This window comes from Muscardinus avellanarius, assembly GCF_963383645.1.
Source record: "Muscardinus avellanarius genome assembly, chromosome: 4".
In the NCBI taxonomy this organism is placed as follows: Eukaryota; Metazoa; Chordata; class Mammalia; order Rodentia; family Gliridae; genus Muscardinus; species Muscardinus avellanarius.
Window position 1 is genome coordinate 7,467,229 of NC_137789.1, and position 22,945 is coordinate 7,490,173.

Here is a 22,945-nt window from a genome sequence, read left to right on the forward strand (position 1 = left end):
GTGAAATTCCCCTGCCTGCTTGCCATTTTGGGAACCACTACTTATTGTTCACTTTCGCAGGGCTATGTCCCCAAAATTTCAAAGCAGAATTTAGCCGTATCTTTTCATGGAAAACTGAATTTCTCCTCAGACAGACCTCTCACAGTGATCACCTTATCACGCTGCCTTTAAGCAGTTTTATGTGTGTCCTTCTAGCCAGTAAGTAAGCTTTTAAAGAATAAGATCTCCTTCCTAATCTTCATATCCCCATCATCAAGCATGGTGTCTAGCCTAAAACAGACATTCGATAAATAGCAACTTAATGACCAAAGGAATGAATGTGTATGATCAGTCATATGAGCATACTGTCGCAGCTTAGAGACCATGAGCTCGACAGGTCTGCATTCACTTTTGGGGTTAGCCATTTACTTTTCTGGGCCTCAGTTGCATCTATATATCAAACAAAACATTCAAGTAATGGCCTAAACTCTACGTCTGATTCAGAGCGGGCTCCTTCTTGTTCTCTATCAGGTTACGGAGGTCATGTTGCAACACCACTCTCACTCTCCCTCCCTACAGTATTTAACAGAGAACATGCTTTAAACTTTATGTCAAATATTAAAAAAATAAGAGATTATGTGGAATTATACACTTGTACCGCACCTGCTCTTCATTAAAAATCTATGTCTAAGTTTTTACATCCATTATCTACAAATGATGATATCTGCTGCACAGGGTTGGATCTGTGCCTGTGAAGAGCAACTGAAATCAGCTATAAAAAGCACTGGCATAGTATCTGGAACATAATAGGTACTCAAATCATACATTTGGTTCAAGCAATGACACGCACCTGTGTTTGAGAGTCCAACACACTAAGTACTAGAGTGCTTACGGAGACAGAACTAACAGAGCAGTGTAGAGAGTTCTACAAAGGAACCAGAATAAGAACACGCTCTCAGAGAACCACCCGCACTGCCATAATCAGCTTGGCAAAAGCAAGTCCTGCAATCCTTTGTCATTCATTCATTCATTCATTCAGTACTTCTTTCCTTCTTCAACAGGCAGAGCGTCTGTCATACAGAGCTGTTAGGAGTGACATGCTCATGTGACCTAGACTTATGAAACTTGGACAATGCCATAAATCAATTTTACACACAGCAAAAGTCGTGGGAGTGAAAGACCTGTTGTGCCAGTTTACACCAAAAACGAAATATTTGTGAATATCGAGGCTTTGAAGGAAACTCTAAGAAAGACCAGTAATTTCTCAAAAGTACAAATCTTTGAGTTAGAAGATCTGACTTAGAATTTCATCTTTCCACTTACTGTATGATTTTTTGAGAAGTTACTAAATGTTATGCTTCTTTTCTTGACCCTGCTAATCGTTTAGAAAGTTGCCGGGATACTGAAATGTGACGCCCTGGGTAAAGTCTTGTCCAATACTCACGAGGTACTAGACAATGGGTTCAACAAATGTCAGGAGCGTCTCTACCTAGAGCACATCAAAGGACACAAACAGGACGCACAATGACCACTAAAAAGATCACTTGTTGGTCCAAATTTGATGGTGAATTAATTGTTTTCACTTATACAGAAGGTATACAGAAAATAATTTTTAATAAATAAAAGTGAACATTTTTAAAGATTAATGTCTACATCAGTATCAAAGTTAAGAGATAAGAAAATCTGCGTGTTCAAAGATCGAATGGCAACACATAAACTCAAAAGTGAATTTATGATTCATCAAAATAATCACATAGTCTGTATTTATTTATGCTTCGTAACTGCTATAAAGACGGTATTTTGTTTTCTGTATGTCTATCTTTATCCTCCACTTAGAATTATAGAAATATAAAGCAGAAGGTTTCCAGGCATTTAGGAAAACATTCTGAGCAGAATAAACATTGATTTCATATATCAATGAACATCAAGGGACATTATCAGAAGAATCAACTATAAATCTCTTTTTTCACTTCTGATAATACTTATTTCTGGGTAAATACTTCTTTAGAAATGAATCAGAACCAACTTATTATAAACAATGAGAAATTTGAAGTTACTGCAAACAGAAGCACTGATGCTAAGAGGCTGAAAAGTACTACAGCTAGGGAACAAAACTCCCAGCACGTCCTTCTCCAGGCACTGAAAAGGCAGGACACGCACGCGTTTCCCTTGTGATCTGTGGCTTTAGAACCCAACAGTCACCTCCTTTGAGGCCACCCGTCCCCTGCGGAACAGACTGCATGATTAAGTCTAATTTTTAGAATATATAAGATTTCAACTTTTATTTCCAAGCCTGAATGCTTTAATGCCACTGTAAATCTGAGTGAGGCAATAATGATAAGACAGATAGTGCTTCTCTAATTAGAAGAAACAAAACTCACGACAGAGAATGTCAAACTATCCTCACTGGCTGACTGTTACAGGTTCCCGGAACACAGCCACGGGGAAGGGCACACTGTCCTTTGTGGGGCGGTAGCAAGAACTGACTCTTACCTTTGGGCTGGGGTGCTGTAGCTGTTATCATAGGAATCGTAACTCTGTTCATCATAAGCAGTACCATATCCATCATCATAGTCCTAAAATATAACCGAAGTACAAAGACATTCAGAGAACTTTCTGGAGAGAATCATTCTTGCTCTTAGTGGTTTAACATTATATCAGGTAAAATTTAACTATATTTCTAATTACAATGTAAAAATATATGGGAGTGATTTCAGCGCAAAAGGTAGAGTAGGAGCCACCACACAATCTCATAAAAGCGAAGAGATTTGGGCGGGGGGGCGGGGGTGTGGATGGTGAGGATCACCTTTTTTAGGACTTAAAAACTGACCTGAGAACGTAGTGATGTGGGAAACATTGATTAATTAGTCACTAATCTATTTATTTATATATTTATTTATTTTGACAAGTGGGTGCATCCTGAAAAGAACAGTAATCTTTGTGATACTTTTCCGTTGTCCTACTCCCTCAATCCCCCGTCAGGAGGCCTGTAAACCACAGGCACACTGGTAGACACACGGAGGCCACTGCAAGAGCAGGACATGGGGCAGCCCTCTCAGAGCCCCATTCCCAGACTACTGTTTGACCTGACATGGAGCTCACCCTGTGAAACAAGTTTATTCCCTAGGGGAATATGGAAAAAATAATTAGATTTCAGCTGCCTGGGTAGTAGAGACAAACTGGGCAAACAACAGGCTAACCAAAAACACTTGGAAGAAAAAGAGGGGAAAATGAAATGCCCACACAGGCTTTAAAACACTCTGAAATGTTCCTGGGAACCTAGAAGGCCACGCCCAAGCACAGTGCAACCTCCACACCCAGAAAGGCCCAAAACCCTCTCCTGGCTGACCTTGAGACTCAGAGCAAACAGGAAATAAAGGCTAAGGCAGAGCTAGTTGTAAACTGACTGGGGGAGTGTTGAATATAAATTCATTGGTGCGTGCCGATGTACATCAGAACCCCTTGGCAAAGAATAGGAAGTTGCGAGGCATTTGGTGAAATTTCCCTCCAGGCGAAAGCTGAACCTTAAACTAATACAGAGACTTCAGTAGAAACACAAAATAAATTACAGAATTATTTTGGTAAAGTCACTAAACAGAAAATCAGAGAGTTGATTTCCAAAGTTAATAAATTATAGTAAATGTCAAATGTTAAAATAGACATGCAAAGAAAAGCAGAAAAGAGGCAGTCAAAAACTCTAAGGAAGCTGAGATATTAACTACTAGACAGAAAATTTAATTCAGTTATCTTAAATACAGCCAAGGATCGGGCATGGTGGCTCATGCTTGTAATCCCCTCGCTTGGGAGGCAGAGACAGGGGGATCGCGCAGGTTTCCAAATAAAAATATAAAATAGGTCTGGAAGTGTAGCCTGGAGGTAGAAGGGTTTCCAGGAAACCCAGTACCACCAAAAAAAAAAAAAAAGTGAGGGATCTATTGATAAACAACTAGTAGAAAAAAGTATTAGAGCAATGTCTCACCAAAGAAAAAATATTAATATTTACTTAGAAAATATAAAGATGAACCATAACAAATTCTTGACTTGCAAAATTCATCAAAGGAAATGAAAAATTCACTAGAGAGGCTCAACAGCAGATATGACTAGGCAGAAGAAAGACCAGTCAACTAGAAGACTGATGGATTGAGATTATAGGTTTTTTAATAAAGGAAAGAAATGAAGAAAAATGAACTCAGCATCATAGACCTGTTGTACTAGCAAACATGTGCATAATAAGATACCCACACAGAGAGGAGAGGAAGGAGCAGAAAAAAATAGATGAACAAACAATGGCTAAAACATTCTCAGATTTCATTAAAAAATACCAAACATCCAAGAAACTTAATAATCCTTAAAAAGAAAAATCTCTATGACCCACGTCTAGACTAGTTGTTGTCAAGCTGCTGGAAGGCAAAGATGGAAAGATAAAGGCAACAAAAAAAGAGCTGTATCACATAGGAAGATACCCTTAATAATATCAACAGTTAATTGCTAACAAAACCTATGGAGACCAAAGACATGGGAAATCCTGTTTTAAGAACGAAAAGAAAAGACTGACAACTCAGGATTCTATATCCAAAGGCTAGGGCTATAACTAAGTGCTACAGTATGTTCTTAGCATACATGAGAAATCAAGTTCAATATTCAATAACAACAAAGAAGGAAACGCTATATCCAACAAAACTATCCTTCAAAAAGAAGAAATTAAAATCTTCCTAGGTAAACAAATACAAAAAAATGTCAAGTGCAGATATGGTTTACAAAAAAATACCAAAGGGAGTCTTTTAGGGGAAGTGAAAGTTCATTAGACAGTAAATCAAATGCATATTAAAAAATAGAGAGGGGGGAAATGAACAACAATGGGAGAGGCAAATATTTATTATTTATTTATTTATTTATTTATTTATTTATTATTTTGCAGAACTAGAGTTGAAACCCAGGGGCATTCTACCTCCAGGCTATACCCTCAGTCCCATTTTTTTTTTATGCTTTATTTTGAAACAGGGTCTATATGACTTGCACAGGGCCTAAGTAAGTGAGGTTGGTGGCGAACCATGATTCTCCTGTCTCAGCCTCCCAAATGCTGGGATTACAAGCATGCGCCACCATGCCCAGCAAGGTAAATATTTACGTACCAAAGAAAATATAAGTAAATTTTGATTATAACTATTTCTATATTTCATTTAAAATACAACTTTATGGAGACAATTTCAAATCTGTGTTGATGAGCATAAAATACATGGATATAATTATAGGACAGTTCTAAAAAAAAGGTGGGAGAGAATGTAGCTATAAGGAAATAAAGTTTTTGTGTATCGTTGAAACTAAATTGGTATAATTAATTTTGTGCACTGATAAAATTAACCTTGTATAACATAAATTAATGTGGAAATTATAGTTTCCAAGGCAGGGATAAAAAATATTTAAAAAATTAAAAATCTAGAAAAACAACAAGAGAGTGGTACACTAACAAAAAGTAACAAAAACAGATACACTAAAGACAAGCCAGCAAGATAAATAATATACTAAAGGCTGAGAAAACAAGGGGCAAAATAACAGATGCAAATCCTACCTTATTAATAATGACAGTAAAATTAAATGAATGAAACATGTCAAGTAAAAAGTTGAAGCTGGCATTATGAAGAAAAGTGATATAACCATGTGCTATCTTTAGGAGACACACTCGAGATTCAAATATAATAAAAATAGGCTGAAAGAAAATGGCAGAAGAAGATTTATCATGGAAACTAAGAGAGCTAAAGTAGTTATAATACTGCTATCAGACAAAATAGACTTTAAGATAGAAATGTCCACCAGATAAAAAGTTAAATGGTAAAAAGTTAACTAAGAACATCAAATAATAAGCATGTATGCATAATCATGTGTAACAACACTGCTTAAGTACATCAAGCAAAAACTAGAAATTTTGAAGAAAACAATTTCACCTAACAGACATCTAAAAACACTCTGAATTAGAGCAAAATAGACATTTATCTCAATCTCTAGGATAGGTCTTACATTTCCCTATTTTCAAAATTTACTACAAAGTTACACTAATCAAAATGCTGTAGTACTGACAGAGACACACATATCAGCAGAATAAAACTGAGAGTAGAGTAAATTCATTTTCAACAAAGGTTCCAGGACAATTTAATGGAACACAGAAATATATTTCCAGCAAATCATGGTGGAACAACTAAATATCCATATTCAAAAGAAATAATTTGGACTCAAATCTCATCACAGTGACAGGATATATATTATATATTTAAGCATATGAGAAAAAATATAAAATTGTTAGAAAAAAGCACAGGTATAGATCTTTTTCATCTTTGATTCACTAGAGTTCTTATATATGACAGCAAAAGCATAAACAGCCAAATGTAGATAAGAAAATATAGAAGAGAATTTGGTTTAAAAAATAAGAAGTTAGGCCGGGCGTAGTGGCGCACGCTTGTAATCCCAGCATTTGGGAGGCTGAGACCTGAGGATTGCGGTTCGCAGACAGCCTCAGCTACTTAGTGAGGCCCTCTGCAACTCAGTGAGACCCGGTTTCAAAATAAAGAATAAAAAATAGGGCAGGGGGTGTAGCTTGGAGGTTGAATGCCTCAAGGTTCCATTCCCCAGTACTGCAAAAAATAAAAATAAAAAATAAAAAGTCCCAGACCTGCAACAACAACAAAAAAAGAAGTTAGCCAGGCGTGGCGCCACACCCTTGTAATCCTAGCATTTGGGAGGCTGAGACAGGAGGATTGTGGTTCATGGACAGCCTCAGCTAATTACTGAGGCCCTTTTCAATTCAGTGAGATCCTGTTTCAAAATAAAAACCTGGGGGTATAGCTCGGAGGTAGAATGCCTCAAGGTTCCATTCCCCAGTACTGCAAAAAATAAAAATAAAAAATAAAAAGTTAGAAGTGAGAAAATACAGATAAATTCTCCAAAATTAAAAACTTATATTCATCAAAATCTACTACTGAGAGCCAGGCGTGGTGGTGCATGCTTGTAATAACAGGACTTGGGAGGCTAAGACAGGGGCATTACAGGTTTGAGGCCAGCATCAGCAACTTACTGAGACCAAAGACTTAAAACAGGACCGGCAGTGTAGCTCAGTGGTAGAATGCCCCTGGGTTCCATCCCCAGTACCATGTCACACCCCAAAAAACTCACTATTGAGAAAGTGGTGGCATACACTGTAATCCCAGTTCTTGGAAGTCTGAGACAGGAGTATTGCAGGTTTGAGAAGTCCAGCCTTAGCAACTCAATGAGGCACTGTTTCAAAATTAAAAATAAGCCAGGCATGGTGGTGCACCCTTGTAATCCCAGCATTTTGGAGGCTGAGACAGAAGGATCAAAGTTCATGGACAGCCTCAGCTACTACTTAGTGAGGCCCTCTGCAACTCAGTGAGACCCTGTTTTAAAATAAAGAATAAAAAATAGGGCTGGGGGATGTAGCTCTGAGGTAGAATGCCTCTGAGTTCCATCTCCAGTACCACAAAAAATAAAGAAAAAATAAAAATGTCTAGGGGAATAGCTCAGAGGTAGAATGCCCCTGAGTTCAATCCCCAGTACCAAAACCAAACAAACAAACAAAAAAAAACAAAAGAGGACAATCTACTGCATTAGAAGAAATATCAGGAAATCATATATCTGATTATATAGTATATAGAATCTATAAAGAGCACAACTCAACAGTAAAAAGGCAACCCAACAAAAGCTGAAGTCATCCTTTAGTTTCTACTGGGGCATACTTCATAATAATAAGCATATATATAATAATAATAAGCATATAATAATAAGCATAATAATAAGCATATAATAATAAGCACACTATGGTTATTTATAAATACTGTGGAATTTTTAAAAAATGTAGAAAAATGATCATTCTGTAAGTTCAAATAAGATGTCTGTCAGTGACATTTAAGTCCATGAAAGTACTAATTCTAACATGTACATGATTCTGAGTTTCCAGGTTTAATTACACAGTGACTTTGGATTTATTACTCTTCACTTAATATTTAAATGAACTTGAAAATAACATCTTGGAATTAACATTTATTATAATATAAGTGGACAATCATTAACTTGGGGGAGAGGAACAACAAAAGTTAGGAGTAATAGTGCAATGCACAGAGCAAGCCATACACACAGTATTCTTTGCAGACGCTAAAGGTAAATTAACAGCATGCTGTACTCTTCCGATAGTCAGATGTAAGGAGGAGGATTCTATCAGTAACAGATCACAGAGATGGCTTTGGTTATTAGGAAAGAAGCCAAATGCGGACACAAATTCCTACAAATTAATGAATCACTAGAAGTCGGCATCCCCTGAACAATGTTTTCTTTACTCTTTACATAGCACCTAACCAATTTCTGACACTTTGTGAGGTGCCTTGGATGGAAAAGATCGACACAGTCTAATGAGTTCATTGGCATGGGATGGCATGGGAGAGAGAGCAGACAAGCAAGGAGACAGCAGCAGTTCAACATGTCAAAGGTAAGCACTGAAGGGGGCGGACTAGCCCCGCTGGGAAAAGGAAGTGGAAGGAAACCTCCCATGAGTGTCAAGGCTGGAACTTAGTTTCTCAGCACAGAAAGGCAAGAGTTGTGGTGGTGGTGGCGTTGGTGTTGGTGAGGATTCGTTGAAAAATCAAGTTAGGCAGAAGGAAAGAACAGTAGATTCTCATGCAGGGAGACAAACATCCTGCCGTGGGTATAGTGTAAGACAAATGAAAGAGGGAAGGAAGAAGCTAAGAAACTCAGAGAGCACTTCATGAAGGACCAAAGTAAGCAAGACAGACCTGGGTACCAAAGGACTCGATTCAATCGTGTTTTAGAAATGTTTCTCTATGGGGGCATCATTCGCAGAGGGAGAGCTGGAGGTCCTCATCGGACTTGTGCATCTAGTTTGGCAAAATGTAGAGATGGTGGCTTCTTCAGCAAATTGTTAGTAGTATGAAAAGAATATGCCTTATTTCAAGAATAAAGACTGAAGCCGGGCGTGGTGGCGCACGCTGTAATCCCAACATTAGGGAGGCTGAGACTGGAGGATCACAGTTCGTGGACAGCCTCAGCTACTTAGTGAGGCTCTCTGCAACTCAGTGAGACCTGGTTTCAAAATGAAGACTAAAATATAGGGCAGGAGGTGTAGCTCGGAGGTTGAATGCCGCTGGGTTCCACTCCCAGACCCGCAAAAAAAAAAAAAAAAGCAATTAAAATTGTACCTGGAGTTGAAAAAAATTACTAAAATACAAAGCACTGCAATACTTCTTGACTCTAGAATTATGTTATCCATTTCTTGTTTGATTGTTCTGCCAGATACTAAGATGCCAGCAAATTACTTAAAATTCCAAGTTGTTTATTTAGGTCACTGAATTAGTAACTTCAGTATTTTTATACTGATGATTTTATTACATTAAATTTGCAATTCTCACCGGATTTCTTTCATGGTTTTCTGCTGGATTTTCTATGGGCATGAATGTTTTGCTCTCCCGTCTATTGTAACAAGTATTATTCACCAAAGAACAACACATAAAAAAATATAGGAAAGCATAAAGAAGACTATGACCAAAGAAAAGGAAAAACCTGGCTGTACCTACAAATAAATGCACAGCAGTTTAAGCAGGAGGTAGATGGGATTCTTAGGTTAGCTCTCTTAAAATGGGCCTATATTTCTTCAATGTCAGATTCCTGCTGTCGGATATTTTTTTTCTAGATTAGAAACTATGCGTTCATTTTTGGAATGATCATCTTCTAAGAGCGAGATTCTGTTCTCCATGTGGTCTAATCGGTTGTTTATGCTTTGAATTGAGGCCTTTACTTCATTAATTGCATCCTTTATCTCTTTTTGGCTCTCTCTGAATTCTTTTCGAAGCACCTCTATTATTGCTACAGTTATTTTCCTGATTTGATCTTCTAGAAATCTCTGATTTTCTGTTTTATCGGGTTCTGATGTTGTGGGGTTGTGGGCATTCATTGCTCCAGTGTTATTCCTCTTTCCCATGATTTCGGAAGTTTGTGCCTTCTCTAGGTTCTTCCCTTGGGTCACTATGACTTCGCTTAAGGTGCTCTGGATCTCGAGTCTGTAGTATCTCAGACCCCACTACTCCTTTACTGGGTTGTATCACAGAGTCTCCGACCCAGGGAGTCGATAGAGGCTGCTTTAGACTATGGGGGGTGCTAGGTTGCGCGTTCTCCTATGGTGTGATATCTCTGCTACCGCCACTCCCCACTGGGTCAAGTCCCAGGGAGTACAGTACTGGGATTTCTCCCCTGTGGCCCGCAATTTGACTCACTGTTCTTGAGTACGCAGATGTAGCTGTACTGGACTCGGAGAATTCGCTGCTGCTGCCGCCGCCGCCACCAGTGGCAATATGGCGCCGTTGCCACGCCCTCGGCTGGCGTATTTCTTCTTGGTTTTAAGTTCCACTCTGAGTCCCTGCAGCGTGTGCTGAGCTCAGCCACTGGAAGCTTTAGATGCTCCCTGCGCCGAAAGATCCCGCCTGGCTGTTCTGCAGCAGCTCACCTCGGCTTGCTGTAGCCGTCTGGATAATTCGCCGCTGCCGCTGGCAGTATGGCACTACTGCCGCGTCCTCGGGCGTGAGGCCGGTGTATCTCCTCTGTGGCTCTGAGCTCTGTTCTCAGTCCGCTTTCTCTCTGGAGCCTGGTGACTTTTTTTGTTTCTCTGGTGGTGGTGTTTTCTGGCTATGAAAGGCGCTGATTTTGTGGTAATGGAGATTGGTTGTTAGCAGGGTTCTTAAGCCCCGCTTTTCTCAGGGATTCTTGATGTTCAATTGTTAGTGCAAGGTAGAAGATGGAGTCATTGGCTGAGAGCCAGAGCGCAAGATTAAGCACAAAGTAAATCAGCAAACGAGGAGAAAGAACAGAGGGAGATGGAGCTGGGTGGGCGCCTCTGAACCTCAGGGGTTTCTGAGGACTTGAGGATTTAGGAGTGGTTGTTTCTCTCTGCTCAGTCTTTCTCTCTCTCTCTCTCTCTCTCTTTTTCTCGACCTTAGTAGTTTCCCTCCCTCTTCTCTCCCTTTCCTTCCCCTCTTCTCTCCCTCCCTCCTTCCTTCCTTCCCTTCCTTTCTTTCTTTCTTGGCTTTAGTAGTTTTTCTTTCTTTCTATTTCCCTTCCTTCCTTCCTTTTCTAATCCTCTTATCTTCCTGTGTTTTCAATGATGGGTTGCTTTTTCCTTACTTACGTCTTTTTTTTTTTTTTGCAGTACTGAGGATGGAACCCAGGGGCATTATACCTCCAATCCACACCCCCAGTCCTATTTTTTATTCTTTATTGGTGGTACTGGGGTTTCTGGAAACCCTTCACCTCTGGGCTACAATTCCAGACCTATTTTATATTTTTATTTGGAAACAGGGTCTCTTAACCCAGCGCGGCTGGCTTCGAACCTGCGCGATCCTCCTGTCTCAGCCTCCCAAGGGCGGGGATTATAAGCGTGTGCCACCGTGGCCTGCCTTATTCTTTATTTTGAAACAGGGTCTCACTGACTTGCAAAGGGCCTCACTAAGTAGTAGCTGAGGCTGTCTGTGAACCTTGATCATCTGGTCTCCACCTACTAAATGCTGGGATTACAGGAGTCTGCCACTACGCCCAGTTTATTTACATAATTTTGATAGAAAAAATTTTTTTTAGATTTTTCTGAGGCTAATGTAGGAATTTTAAGAAATAGTGGATATATTATTTGCTACAGTGTAACTGATAAGAGAATATAATAATAATATATCATATAAGGGATATTGAAGATTTGCTTCAATCAGACATCTAAGTTTAGAATTATGCTTAGAAGAATCTTCCAGAACCTGGGATAGGGAACTTAGTACATTTCATTGTTGGTACTGCTCAAATATGCTAAAAGATCTTTACGCTTAAAATCTTCTGTAATTTCTCATGTTTGCAAATGTTCTCTTAGAGGGCAATCCCATTAATGGCAGGGCCCCTGCCTAAATCTCATTTCTGTCGCAGGCTTAGGCTGCAGTGACTCTTCCAGGTCAAGTGCTACTTTGCCTGGTGCCTGCTGTCTATGTCTAGTAAAGTTTTCTGGCTGAGCCTCAAAGGAAAGCCTTCGGTTCCTCTGTGCCTCGCCAGTCCCCTCGAACAGCCTGTTAACCTCTGTAATGCCGACAGTGGACCTGATGTGCGCCCCTGCATTCCTGCCCCGCACGATCTGACTTGTGCCCCCCCCTCACCATTAGGGACTGGAATTTTGTCCTGTGGATGTCTCTGAGCCAGACATGCAGTCTCGAGCAGTGCTCACCAGACTGGGACTGACGACCTCCAGGTAATTCCGCGTGGTCCCCTCACCTCTGCCCTTTTTCCTAGTACTTCGAGCTCTAGCCAGTCCTCAGATGACTGAAAATGAGGAGGCTGGGCTGTATCCAAGTCAGCCCCTCCTGAGTTTGTGTGCATAATGGTTATCCCAAAGCTCAGGACAGTACCTGGCCAACTGGGCATTAGCAAATGTCTGCCTCCCAGGGATGACGTCAGCATGAGGTCACATTAATAAGGACTTAGCAAAATTCAGTTATTCCCTCTTTCCCTTGTCTTTTCGAGATATCTGGTTTGAGATCATTTTCTTCAGTTTCCACTTAAAATCAGTTTGTTCTGCCCTTGTTTATGCGATTTCTGGATTGACCTCATTGCTTTTTTCTTTCTTTTACTATATTTTGAGAAGCTTTGAAAAATCCAAACAAATGTAATTCTACCTCAGATATGAAATGAGAGAAAAGACATTCTATTAATAGTTGAAACACATATTTCTTAAAGGCTTTATTCAAATGTGAATAGGGTGGAAGCTAATCTTGCTCAGTCAGTACTTTAAAAGACATAGTAGCTGATCCTAATATTTGCAGACATTGCATTTGATAGAATTTTTCAGAATTTGTCTTATTCTACAAAAGACAAATATTTGGGTAGCTCTGATTTTTCTGACCTAATAGTTTGAGAGTAGGTTTTTAAATAAAACAAACTTACCTTAATTGGATAAGAACTGTGTCAAAGACACACAAGACAGGACTTCCGGGAAGATGGCGACCGAGAAAAGTGGGGCTTAAGAGTCCCGCTAACAACCAATCTCCATTACCACAAAAAGAGCGCCTTTCATAGCCAGAAAACACCATCACCAGAAAAACAAAAAAAAAACACCAGGCTCCAGAGAGAAAGCGGACTGAGAACAGAGCTCAGGGCCACAGAGGAGACACACGCGCCCGAGGATGCGGCAGCAGCGCCATACTGCCGGCGGCAGCGGCGAACTCAACGGACGGCTACAGCAAGCCAGGTGAGCCGCTGCGGAACAGCCAGGCGGGATCTTTCGGCACAGACAGCATTTAAAGCTCCCAGTGGCTGAGCTCAGCACACGCTGCAGGGATTCAGAGTGGAAATCAAAACCAGAGAAGAAAAAATACGCCAGCCTCATGGCCGAGGGCGTGGCAGAGGCGCCATATTGCCACCGGCGGCGGCAGCAGCAGTGAATTCACCGAGTCCAGTACAGCTACATCTGCGTACTCAAGAACAGTGAGTCAAATTGTGGGCCACAGAGGAGAAATCGCAGTATTGGGCCTCCTGGGACTTGACCCAGTGAGGGAGTGGTGGTGGCAGAGATATCACACCATAGGAGAACGTGCAACCTGGCACCCCTCATAGTTTAAAGCAGCCTCTATCGACTCCCTGGGTCGGAGACTCTGTGATACAACCCAGTAAAGGAGTAGTGAGGTCTGAGATAATACAGACTCGAGATCCAGAGCACCTTAAGTGAAGCCATAGTGACCCAGGGGAAGAACCCAGAGAAGGCACAAACCTCCGAAATCATGGGAAAGAGGAATAACACTGGAGTAATGAATGTGCACAACCCCACAACATCAGAACCTGATAAAACAGAAAATCAGAGATTTCTAGAAGATCAAATCAGGAAAATAACTGTAGAAATAATAGAGGTGCTTCGAAAAGAACTCAGAGAGAGCCAAAAAGAGATAAAGGATGCAATTAATGAAGTAAAGGCCTCAATTCAAAGCACAAACAACCGATTAGACCACATGGAGAACAGAATCTCGCTCTTAGAAGATGAGCAATCCAAAAATGAATGCATAGTTTCTAATCTAGAAAAAAATATCCAACAGCAGGAATCTGACATTGAAGAAATATGGGCCCATCTTAAGAGAGCTAACCTAAGAATAATTGGAATAGAGGAGGGAAAAGAAAGTGATACCAAAGGGATCAACAATCTCTTCAAGGAAGTAATAGCAGAAAATTTTCCAAATATAGAGCAAGAGGTTGATACACAGATCTAGGAAACTTATAGAACTCCCTTTAGACAGGATCGGAGAAGAGGATCCCCACGCCATATAATTGTCAAAATGACCAATGTGGAAGCCAAGCAGAGAATCTTAAAGGCAACAAAAACAAAGGGCCAAGTGACATTCAGAGGCAAACCAATTAGAATCACTCCAGACTTCCCAAACCAAGTCATGAGAGCCAGAAGGGCTTGGAGTAACATATTCCAAACTCTGAAAGAAAACAACTTCCAGCCAAAAATTTCCTACCCATCAAAACTTTCTATCAAATTAGATGGAGAAATAAGAAGCTTCCATGACAAACAGAAACTGAAGGAATTTATGTCTTCAAAACCAGCACTAGAGAAAATACTCAAAGAGATTAACTACAAAGAAGAAATAGGTAACACTCACCAGAACCAGAGAAACAAGAGTTTCCATCCAACAGACAACTAAGATTGGTTATCTGTGGAGATTCATTATTTATGTTAGTCTTTTACCTATCTCTAAGTTGTATTGTTTGCCTTTATTGTTGTTAATTTTTAGGATTTCTAGTTGGAATATTAATATACCTTCAGATATAGCATTTGGAAATATTTTATCCAATTCTATTAGTAACTTTTAACTCTGTTTACATTGTCTTTGGATATACAATATTTTCTTTTATTTTTTAGGGAGTTTGTATATTCTTCTGTTGCCTGTGCCATTGAAATCATATCCAAGAAATCACTGCCAATTTCAATGTTGTGAGGTTTTATGACCCAGATTTTCTCCTAAAAGTTTATAGTCTTAAGATTTATATTTAGGTCTTTTATCTATTTTGAGTTAATACTTGTATATGGGATTAGGTAAAGGTCCAATTTTATTCTTTTCCATGTAATTATTATTTTTCAACAATATTTAGTTAAAAGATTATTATTTCCACCACCAAATGTTCGTGGAAACCTTGTCAAAAATAACTTGACAATATAGGGAAGAATTTAGCTCTAGGCTTGTATTTAACTCCAATGGTCTATATATCTGCCTTTAGAACAGTACTACACTGTTTCAATTATTGTAGCTTTATATGGTTTGAAATCAGAAAATATATATCTGCTAGCTTTGTTCTTTTTCAAGATCATTTTGGGTATCTAGAATTCATATTCCATATTAGGATAGATTTTTTTCTGAAAAATAAATATATAAATATATGATAGTTTCACCTAAAAAAACAGAAAAAAAATATGCTCTAGTAAGAAAGAAAGCAAAAAGAAATATTGAAATGCTATCTTTAAATCATCAAACGCTTGGTATCAGACAAATGAAACTGTTATGTGAGATTATCATTTTTAATTTTGGATAAATTGCTATAATACTAGATGTCAACCACTAAGCCAAGCATGGGAAGGAGGGATGGGGAGAGAATGGGGTGGGGATTGGGTGGGGACTGACTGGGCGATGTGTGCATGTATGTCTACAAAAGTTTGTATCCCACTATGATGTATGAATACAGTGCACCAATAAAATAAAATTAAAAAAAAAGAACACCTATTGAGAAAAAAAAAAAAAAGAACTGTGTCAAACAGTTTTTTTTTGTTTGTTTGTTTGTTTGGTTTTTTTGGTGGTACTGGGGTTCCTGGAAGCCCTTCTACCTCCAGGCTACACTCCCAGTCCTTATACGTTTTTATTTGGAAACAGGGTCTCCTAAGCCAGCGCGCACGGCTGGCTTAGAACCTGCGCGATCCTCCTGTCTCCGCCTCACAAGCATAGGGATTACAAGCGTGCGCCACCACGCCCGGCCAGCCAAACAGTTTTTACAAACAGTTTTCTGTTGTTGTTGTTACTCATCTTATAACCACCCTTGTTAAAACAGCCTGGAGTTTTGATTCCCATACTGATTTCCCAAAGTCATGCAGCAACTGAGTGACAGACCTGAACTGTAATGACTGTCATTACGCTCCTAAGACTGGCATGAGGAAGTGGTATTACTTTAGAAACCACTTATAAATACAATCCTGACAGCCATGAAATATGCAACTAAGTAGCTGACTTGATTGTTAAATAAATCATGTCTTATTCAAATGCTATGGGGAAGACTTATTTAGAATTATAAATACTGTGATTTTTGTCTTTACTTACAAAAGCTTGGCTTATATGTTCGTAGTCATTAATGATATTCATAATTGATACTACATTAACAAGAATATTATTACCCAAAACTCCACTAAAATAAATTTCTGAAGACTCTTAAAGAGTTTTATAGTCAAAATAACCCCTGTAACTTAAATTTAAATAAGCTCTAGTATGTATGCTCTAGTATGTATGAAAAATTTTTACATCTTCAAATGACCCCTTATTACCCTAATGAGATAAAGTTTTAATACAGCATAGCATGATTACCTCCTTTCAAAAGAACTAAAAACTGAAAAATTTTAAACCACTCTTTGTAAATCCTTCTGTCTGTTTAAAATGGATTTTCCCAGGTTTAAATGTTATGTTTGATTTTACTTCGGAGAGAAATAAAATTAAATAGGTCATGCTGTTCCCTTCATCCTGGAAGAGGTCTTCTTTTCAAAGCAGAATTTCTCTGGTACTTGGCCGTATGTTGGTTTGAGTTTTGTATCACAGCAATGGCATGGGAGGACTCTGTCTCTCCGTCTTAGAACATACTTGTCCTCCCGGTGGCCTGCCACCCTCCCAGTGTCCCAGCAAATCCTGCCAGTTCAGTGTGGTTTCCAAGCTACAGACACAGATGCGTGGCTTCTTCTCCATCGGGCTCCAGGCAATTTAAATGAGGCAGGAATATATATGTCCCTAGTGCCTGTTGTTCACTATTTTTAATAATGTTCGACTTTCAGAAACAGAATATAGACTTCCATAGAAAATCTTTCCCTCATAGGAAAGGGAACATATGACTGATAATGGTTCATAAACAATAATCCAGGTGAAGTCTTATTACCAAAATTTACAATATTTTAATAAGTGCTTTTTCCCTTGCAGTAGCTCAATTTACCTTCCCCTCAAAGAAGTCCTTATTATATTTCCTGAGAGATCGTCTTTAATGATTCTTTTCTTCATTCATTCAACAAACATCATTACATATTACCTGTGTGCCAGATGATAGGACAAGGTTTGTCCCTTACCCTTAAGGAGAGACAGAGTAAGCAAGTACATGACAACAGGTGCTACTGATCTGCACGGTACCATAATGAGGGCTCAGAGGAGCGGGGCCTTAACTCAGCCTTTAGTGGCCAATCGGCTTACCAGAAAGATGACGTTAGGGGACAGAGCAGGTAGCAGAGGGATTAGAATATGGAACAGCTCCGTGTGCACAGAACGGCAGGGCTGCTGAAGAGCCCTGAACACGGGGGCGCCGCACGCAGGGTGCAGAGCACCAGTGACACAACGCGCGGCCCCTGGGAAGTGACGATGCACAAGACAGAGAGTCACACAGACTGAGTCTTTATCTTGCAGAAGCCAGGAGGAAAGGGGGGGATGGTTTAAGCAAGGAAGCAACACACACAGATTGCCTTTGCAGAGAGATAACTATGGAGCGATAGTCCAAGGGACAAGCAGCAGACAATCAGGGTGCCGCAAAGGGTGTCACGTTAGTCCAGGGGAGAAATTCTCAATAATTCTACTGAACCCAAGAACTGCAAGTGAACCTAAAGATTCACCTAGGGAATGCAGAGGAAGGGTCCATGTGAGAGGGCAGTAGGGGGAGATGGTGGGGCCGCAATAGAGCAGGTGCTGATTCCAGGCACAATGCCAAGGTCCCGTGTCACGCACCTTGAGCACTGCCTTGGCTTACGGGTACAAGGGCTTGTTCCAGATAAAACCTATCTGCAAGCATTTTAACAGCACCCAAAACCAAACTTTAGTGTCTTCAGGGCACTTACATATCTGTATGGAGGTATGCAAATAAAACCAATCTCAGAATATATCATACGTAGGAAAAGAAAAGTTTGGGAGATTTGTGGTTTTAGATTGGGTGGCCAGGGAAGTTCTTAGAGATGAGAAAGTCTGATTGCAAATTTGAAAGAAAGCCAGCCTTGAAGATTTTAAAGGATGGGGGAGAAGGACATTCTAGACAAAACAGACAAGAAGAACAAAGGCCACGAGGGATAGACAAGCTGAGGCTTTAATATCTGTGTTCCTCTAAAATTCAGGTTGAAACACACCTCTCACTGTGTCGGCGCTAAGAGGTCAAGCCTTTGGGCAGTGATTACGGTCTGCGGTGCCAATGCAATCAAGGGCCTTCTAACAGAAGCTGCAGAGAACTGCCCCGACCTCCAGCACCTTCCATCCCTTCCCCCTTGTCATGTGAGGACACAGAAGAGGCGATATCTATGAAGCAGAGAGCAAGCCTTGCCCAGACACCCAGTCCTCCAGTACACAGCCTCTGTACTACTTATGAGCTAGCCAACCAAACGTGTTCTGCCAGGGCATCAGGAATGGACTGGAGGCAGAAGTGAGTGAGCTGGGAAGTGGCACCGGGGCCCTGGAGACTGCAGCATGCCATTCGCTGTGTGTCCCAATCTCTTGTGTCTGTGTTTCACTGATTAACTAGCACTCAACTCATTCTTTTCTTCAGCTTTGCCTATAGTTTTCAGTTTCTGGATTTTTCAATTGAGGGTGTCATGTCTTTTAGTTTTCTAAATTTTGTAATTCTCTGCTTAATAATACTGTTTTTAATTTCTTGAATATAATGAGCATTGTTAAAAGACCATTCGCTAGATGGATTTACTGTGATCTGATGGGCTTTTACTGTTTTTTAAAATATGGTTGTTTTTTGTATGCCTGTAGTTAGGGATTATTTACCAATCAGGTACAGAATGATTTCGAGGCCTACGCTATTACATTTCACCAGAGGACATTTAGGTTTGTTTTCTGTATAGGAGAGGAGAATTAGCAACTGCAGATTAACTTGACTCCCATACAAAACTGAGATGAACGGAGGCTGAGCACCAGGGGCTTCTGGAGTAGGCTTATGGGCTCCAATCGAAGCTCAGATGTTCGCAAAGCCTCCTCTCACCACCTGCTCCCCGAAGCATCCGCTATCTTGACTTTCCACACCATCAGTGAATTTTATTTGCTTTTGAGTTTTATATAAATGGAATCATAGTAGCTACTATTTTATGTCCGATTTCTTTTCTTCAACAGAATGTGTGTCTGATTCATATTTCTGTATATTACTTTTTTTTTTACTGCTCTAAAATATTGTTCTCCACTGCCTGCCTGCCTGCATGACTTCCTACTTCCTTTTTCTGGTAGCAGGGACTGAATTCATGAGCATCCTAACTATGATCCATACTTGCTTTTATTTGTCTATTTTGAAACACAGTCTCATTAAGTTGCTGAGGTTGGCCTTGAAGCTGCAATCCTCTGGTCTCAGCCTCCCAAGTACTACGATTTACAGATGTGTGCCCCCATGTCTGGCTGCTCTTTGGGATCACACTGTAAATGCGTATCCATTCTGCTGTGGACGGACACTTTGCATCCTCCTGGCTATTGCTGACAGGGCCCGCACAGTCGCTGCTGGGAACGGGTGCTGCAGTTGGCCTTGAAGCTGCAGTCCTCCTGTCTCAGCCTCTCAGGTACTGAGATTATGGGTGTGTGCCACCATGCCTGGCTAGTGTTAGATTTCTTGATACAGAGACAAAACATAATTAACCTTGAGACTAAAGATACCTGTAATCCCCTTATTGCCTTATGTCCCAAGAAGAAAGAGTTTGTAAAGAACACAGCATTAAACCCAGCAGAGGAGGGACAGGTAGCACCGGGGCAGTAAGAACTTGAAGGACTTCTCATGAGACCCACAGACACGGACGCACGGAAGCTCGGTGCCCCGAACACGACCAGAAACATTTTGATGATTTTATATTATCGATGAGGCTTGTTATTATTATGTTTGTCCTTCCATATTTATTTTTATTCTAATTAGTTTACTTATAAATAGAATAAAGTGTGAGGTATGGAACAAGGCAGGGACTCTTCAATGGTACTTCAGGTAATAGCAATTTAAAATGTACCCACATTGCCAGGCCGGTGAGAGCAGAGCAAGGCCAACCTCAGCAACTCACTGAGACCTTGCTTCACGTTAAAAAGGGGCCTGGGGGTGTAGCTCAGAGATAGAATGCCCCTGGGTTCAATCCCCATCACTGCAGAAAAAGAAAAAGAAAGAAGCCAAATATGGCATACTTATTATATATATACTGAACCCTGTGGATAAAAAGGCATAGCCTAACCATCAATAACTTAAAAGGAGAAACAACAAAATAAATAAAAAAGCAATTACTCTGCTCTAAAACAAGTACGCTAAATAAGACTTACAATTGGATCCAAAACAGTGACCACCCCAAATAAATATGGAATTATAAAAGGTTTCAAAAGGTGCGTGATCACTCTGGTGGGAGATCAGATACGCCACAGCTTCAGCATAAAGATGATTTTGAGCTGAAAGGAACTAACAAGAAGATATAAAAAACGTTCTCTGCCCTATCGTATTTCCCTAAGAGCAAGACAAATTCACCAAGACAAAGATGTCTCTCCTTCCCTACCCTACCAGGAGGAACAAAGGAAAGCCACTGAAGCAGCTTTAGACCCTCTGATCCCAATGGCACCGGGGCAATTCATGTTAAGAGAACCTCACTTACTTACCTTCCCCCAGGTTGATGGCCCCAGGGACTCCAAGTCCCTTTCCTTTGCCTGGTCACCTCTCTAGTAACTCTTCTTTGCTGAGATGCTACACAAGACACCTCTTTGACAGACACGCATTCCTTAGGAGTCTCCCTCCTTTTACAGCGTATATGTTAATACAATTCTGTTTGTTCTTCTTTTGTTACAAGGGTCTATCCCAACTAAGAGCTCAGAAAGGTAGAGAAAATATGATCTTCCCTTCCCTACACTGTGTTCCTTCCTAGCCTTGGGTTTACTTAAAGACAGCAACTGAGTTCTATGCTAGTTAAATGCTCAAGAAAAATGATAAGACAAGATGGCAGGTTCTTGGAGGAAATCATTATGACAAAGAACTAATCTAGGGGCTCACAAGTTCCCCTCCTTGTCCCAGCCCTAACTTACCTGAGGATATGATGCATATGTTACATCAGCTCAAAGACACCATCACTACTCAACTGACTAGGAATGAGTGAACCTAACCATGAACGCAAAAAAGTGCTCCCCATGTCTACTGACAATGCCATCTTAGGGCCCGCCACCCCCTTGATAAAGTCCCCATACTCATATATCTAGAATTAGTTCCTAAAGTCTTACACTGCTAAAATAAGTCAACCATTCAAGCAATGGAGGAAGAGATTTTGATTTTGTGAGGCTCCTGATAGACATTTCAAGTAAACTGCATACTGCTGTTCTTACCCTTGATTCTGGAAAAGTGAATATATAAAATTATAGAACCTTCATCTTTTTTCAAAAATAAAAGTGTCCCTAGGCTTTCCAATTCACATTTAAAATGCATTTTCATAAATAACCTTTTCACAATCTGCACTATATTGTAATTAAATTTCTCACTATGGAAAACAAGATAATTGAAGCAGTTTAGAGATTAGTTAACTGTCAAAAATTATGCCAGTAGTCACAGTATTGGGAAAATCTGTTGTTAGTACAACTCTCATCTGTACAAAACTCTCGTTAACTAGTCATATAATTAAAAGTTCAGGTGAGCTCTAACTTTTCCAAAAGAATGAGGATTATGTATTCACTGAGTTTTTAAACAAAATCTACTTTAAAGGATAGCATGTGCATTTAAAAATCTATCTGATTTTCTCTAGAGGCCTTTGCTGCTATTACTTTGTCATCAAAATTTCAAGAGTTCATTCACCTGGAAGTGGTAGATCTTTTACTCCCCAAATGTGGATATATCTCATATTAGTAGCAGCATTTTCCCTCAAGATGACTTCCATCTTCTACAGCCACAATGAGCCCTGAAGCTAGAGGTCTGGCAGTGAGGCATGCCTGCTCATAGTACACAAAGAGTATTCAAATTCAACTCTGACTCTTCAAACCTACATTACTCAATGGCAGGAGTCTTAGGAGGAAATACTATGTAGTAGCTGCAAAAGGATGGGCAAAACCATTTACCCCGTAATCCTATAAGACTTGTTCTAAATTCTTTCTAGAAATATATATTCCTAGAGGGATTAAATGCCTTTTCCCATTCGTTTGTCTGTTTTTTCATTCGCGAATATAAGGTTTGGTAGTCGATGAAAATGGCAGGGTGCTGGAACATGGCTCTGAAGCCAGACTGCCAGGCCTGAGACTCTAGCTCTGCCCTCATAGGTTGTGTAACTTTGAGAAGGCACCAGTCTCCTGGTGTTGTCTCAGGATGATGCCAAGCATGCAAAGAGCTTAGAAAAGCATTTTCTAGAAAGTACGGACACGTAGGTTTCTTTACTTAATAGAAATGTAATTCAGGGAAGATTAGTATCTTCTCGGAGCCTTCTGGGATTCAGTTATCTAAAGAAATATTACTTCACAGGGGTGATGTGAGGAATAAATGAGGCGACAGGAGAAAAATGTCCAGCACACTAATAATTTGCACACATCAAATAATCGACAGTTATCTTTTGTTTTACTAACTTGAAAAAGTTGAAGAGTCAGGGCTGGTAGCATATGCCTGACATCCCAGTTAGTTAGGAGGCTGAGAAGGGGATCATGAGTTCGAGACCAGCCTGGGCAACTAAGCCAGACACTGT

The 22,945-nt window shown here is 40.1% G+C and overlaps 1 protein-coding gene across 2 annotated transcripts in view; it reads right to left on the bottom strand.

The window, feature by feature from the left end:
- The window catches only part of KHDRBS3 (KH RNA binding domain containing, signal transduction associated 3), a gene marked incomplete at both ends in the record, with an annotated part of 181,516 nt that overhangs the window by 38,531 nt on the left and 120,040 nt on the right, over positions 1 to 22,945 (bottom strand). For both annotated transcript variants that reach the window (XM_080695126.1, XM_080695125.1), the window contains one exon: positions 2,473 to 2,555. In XM_080695126.1, the coding sequence (XP_080551252.1) occupies positions 2,473 to 2,555 (83 nt within the window). The remainder of the gene's footprint in view (positions 1 to 2,472; positions 2,556 to 22,945) is intronic.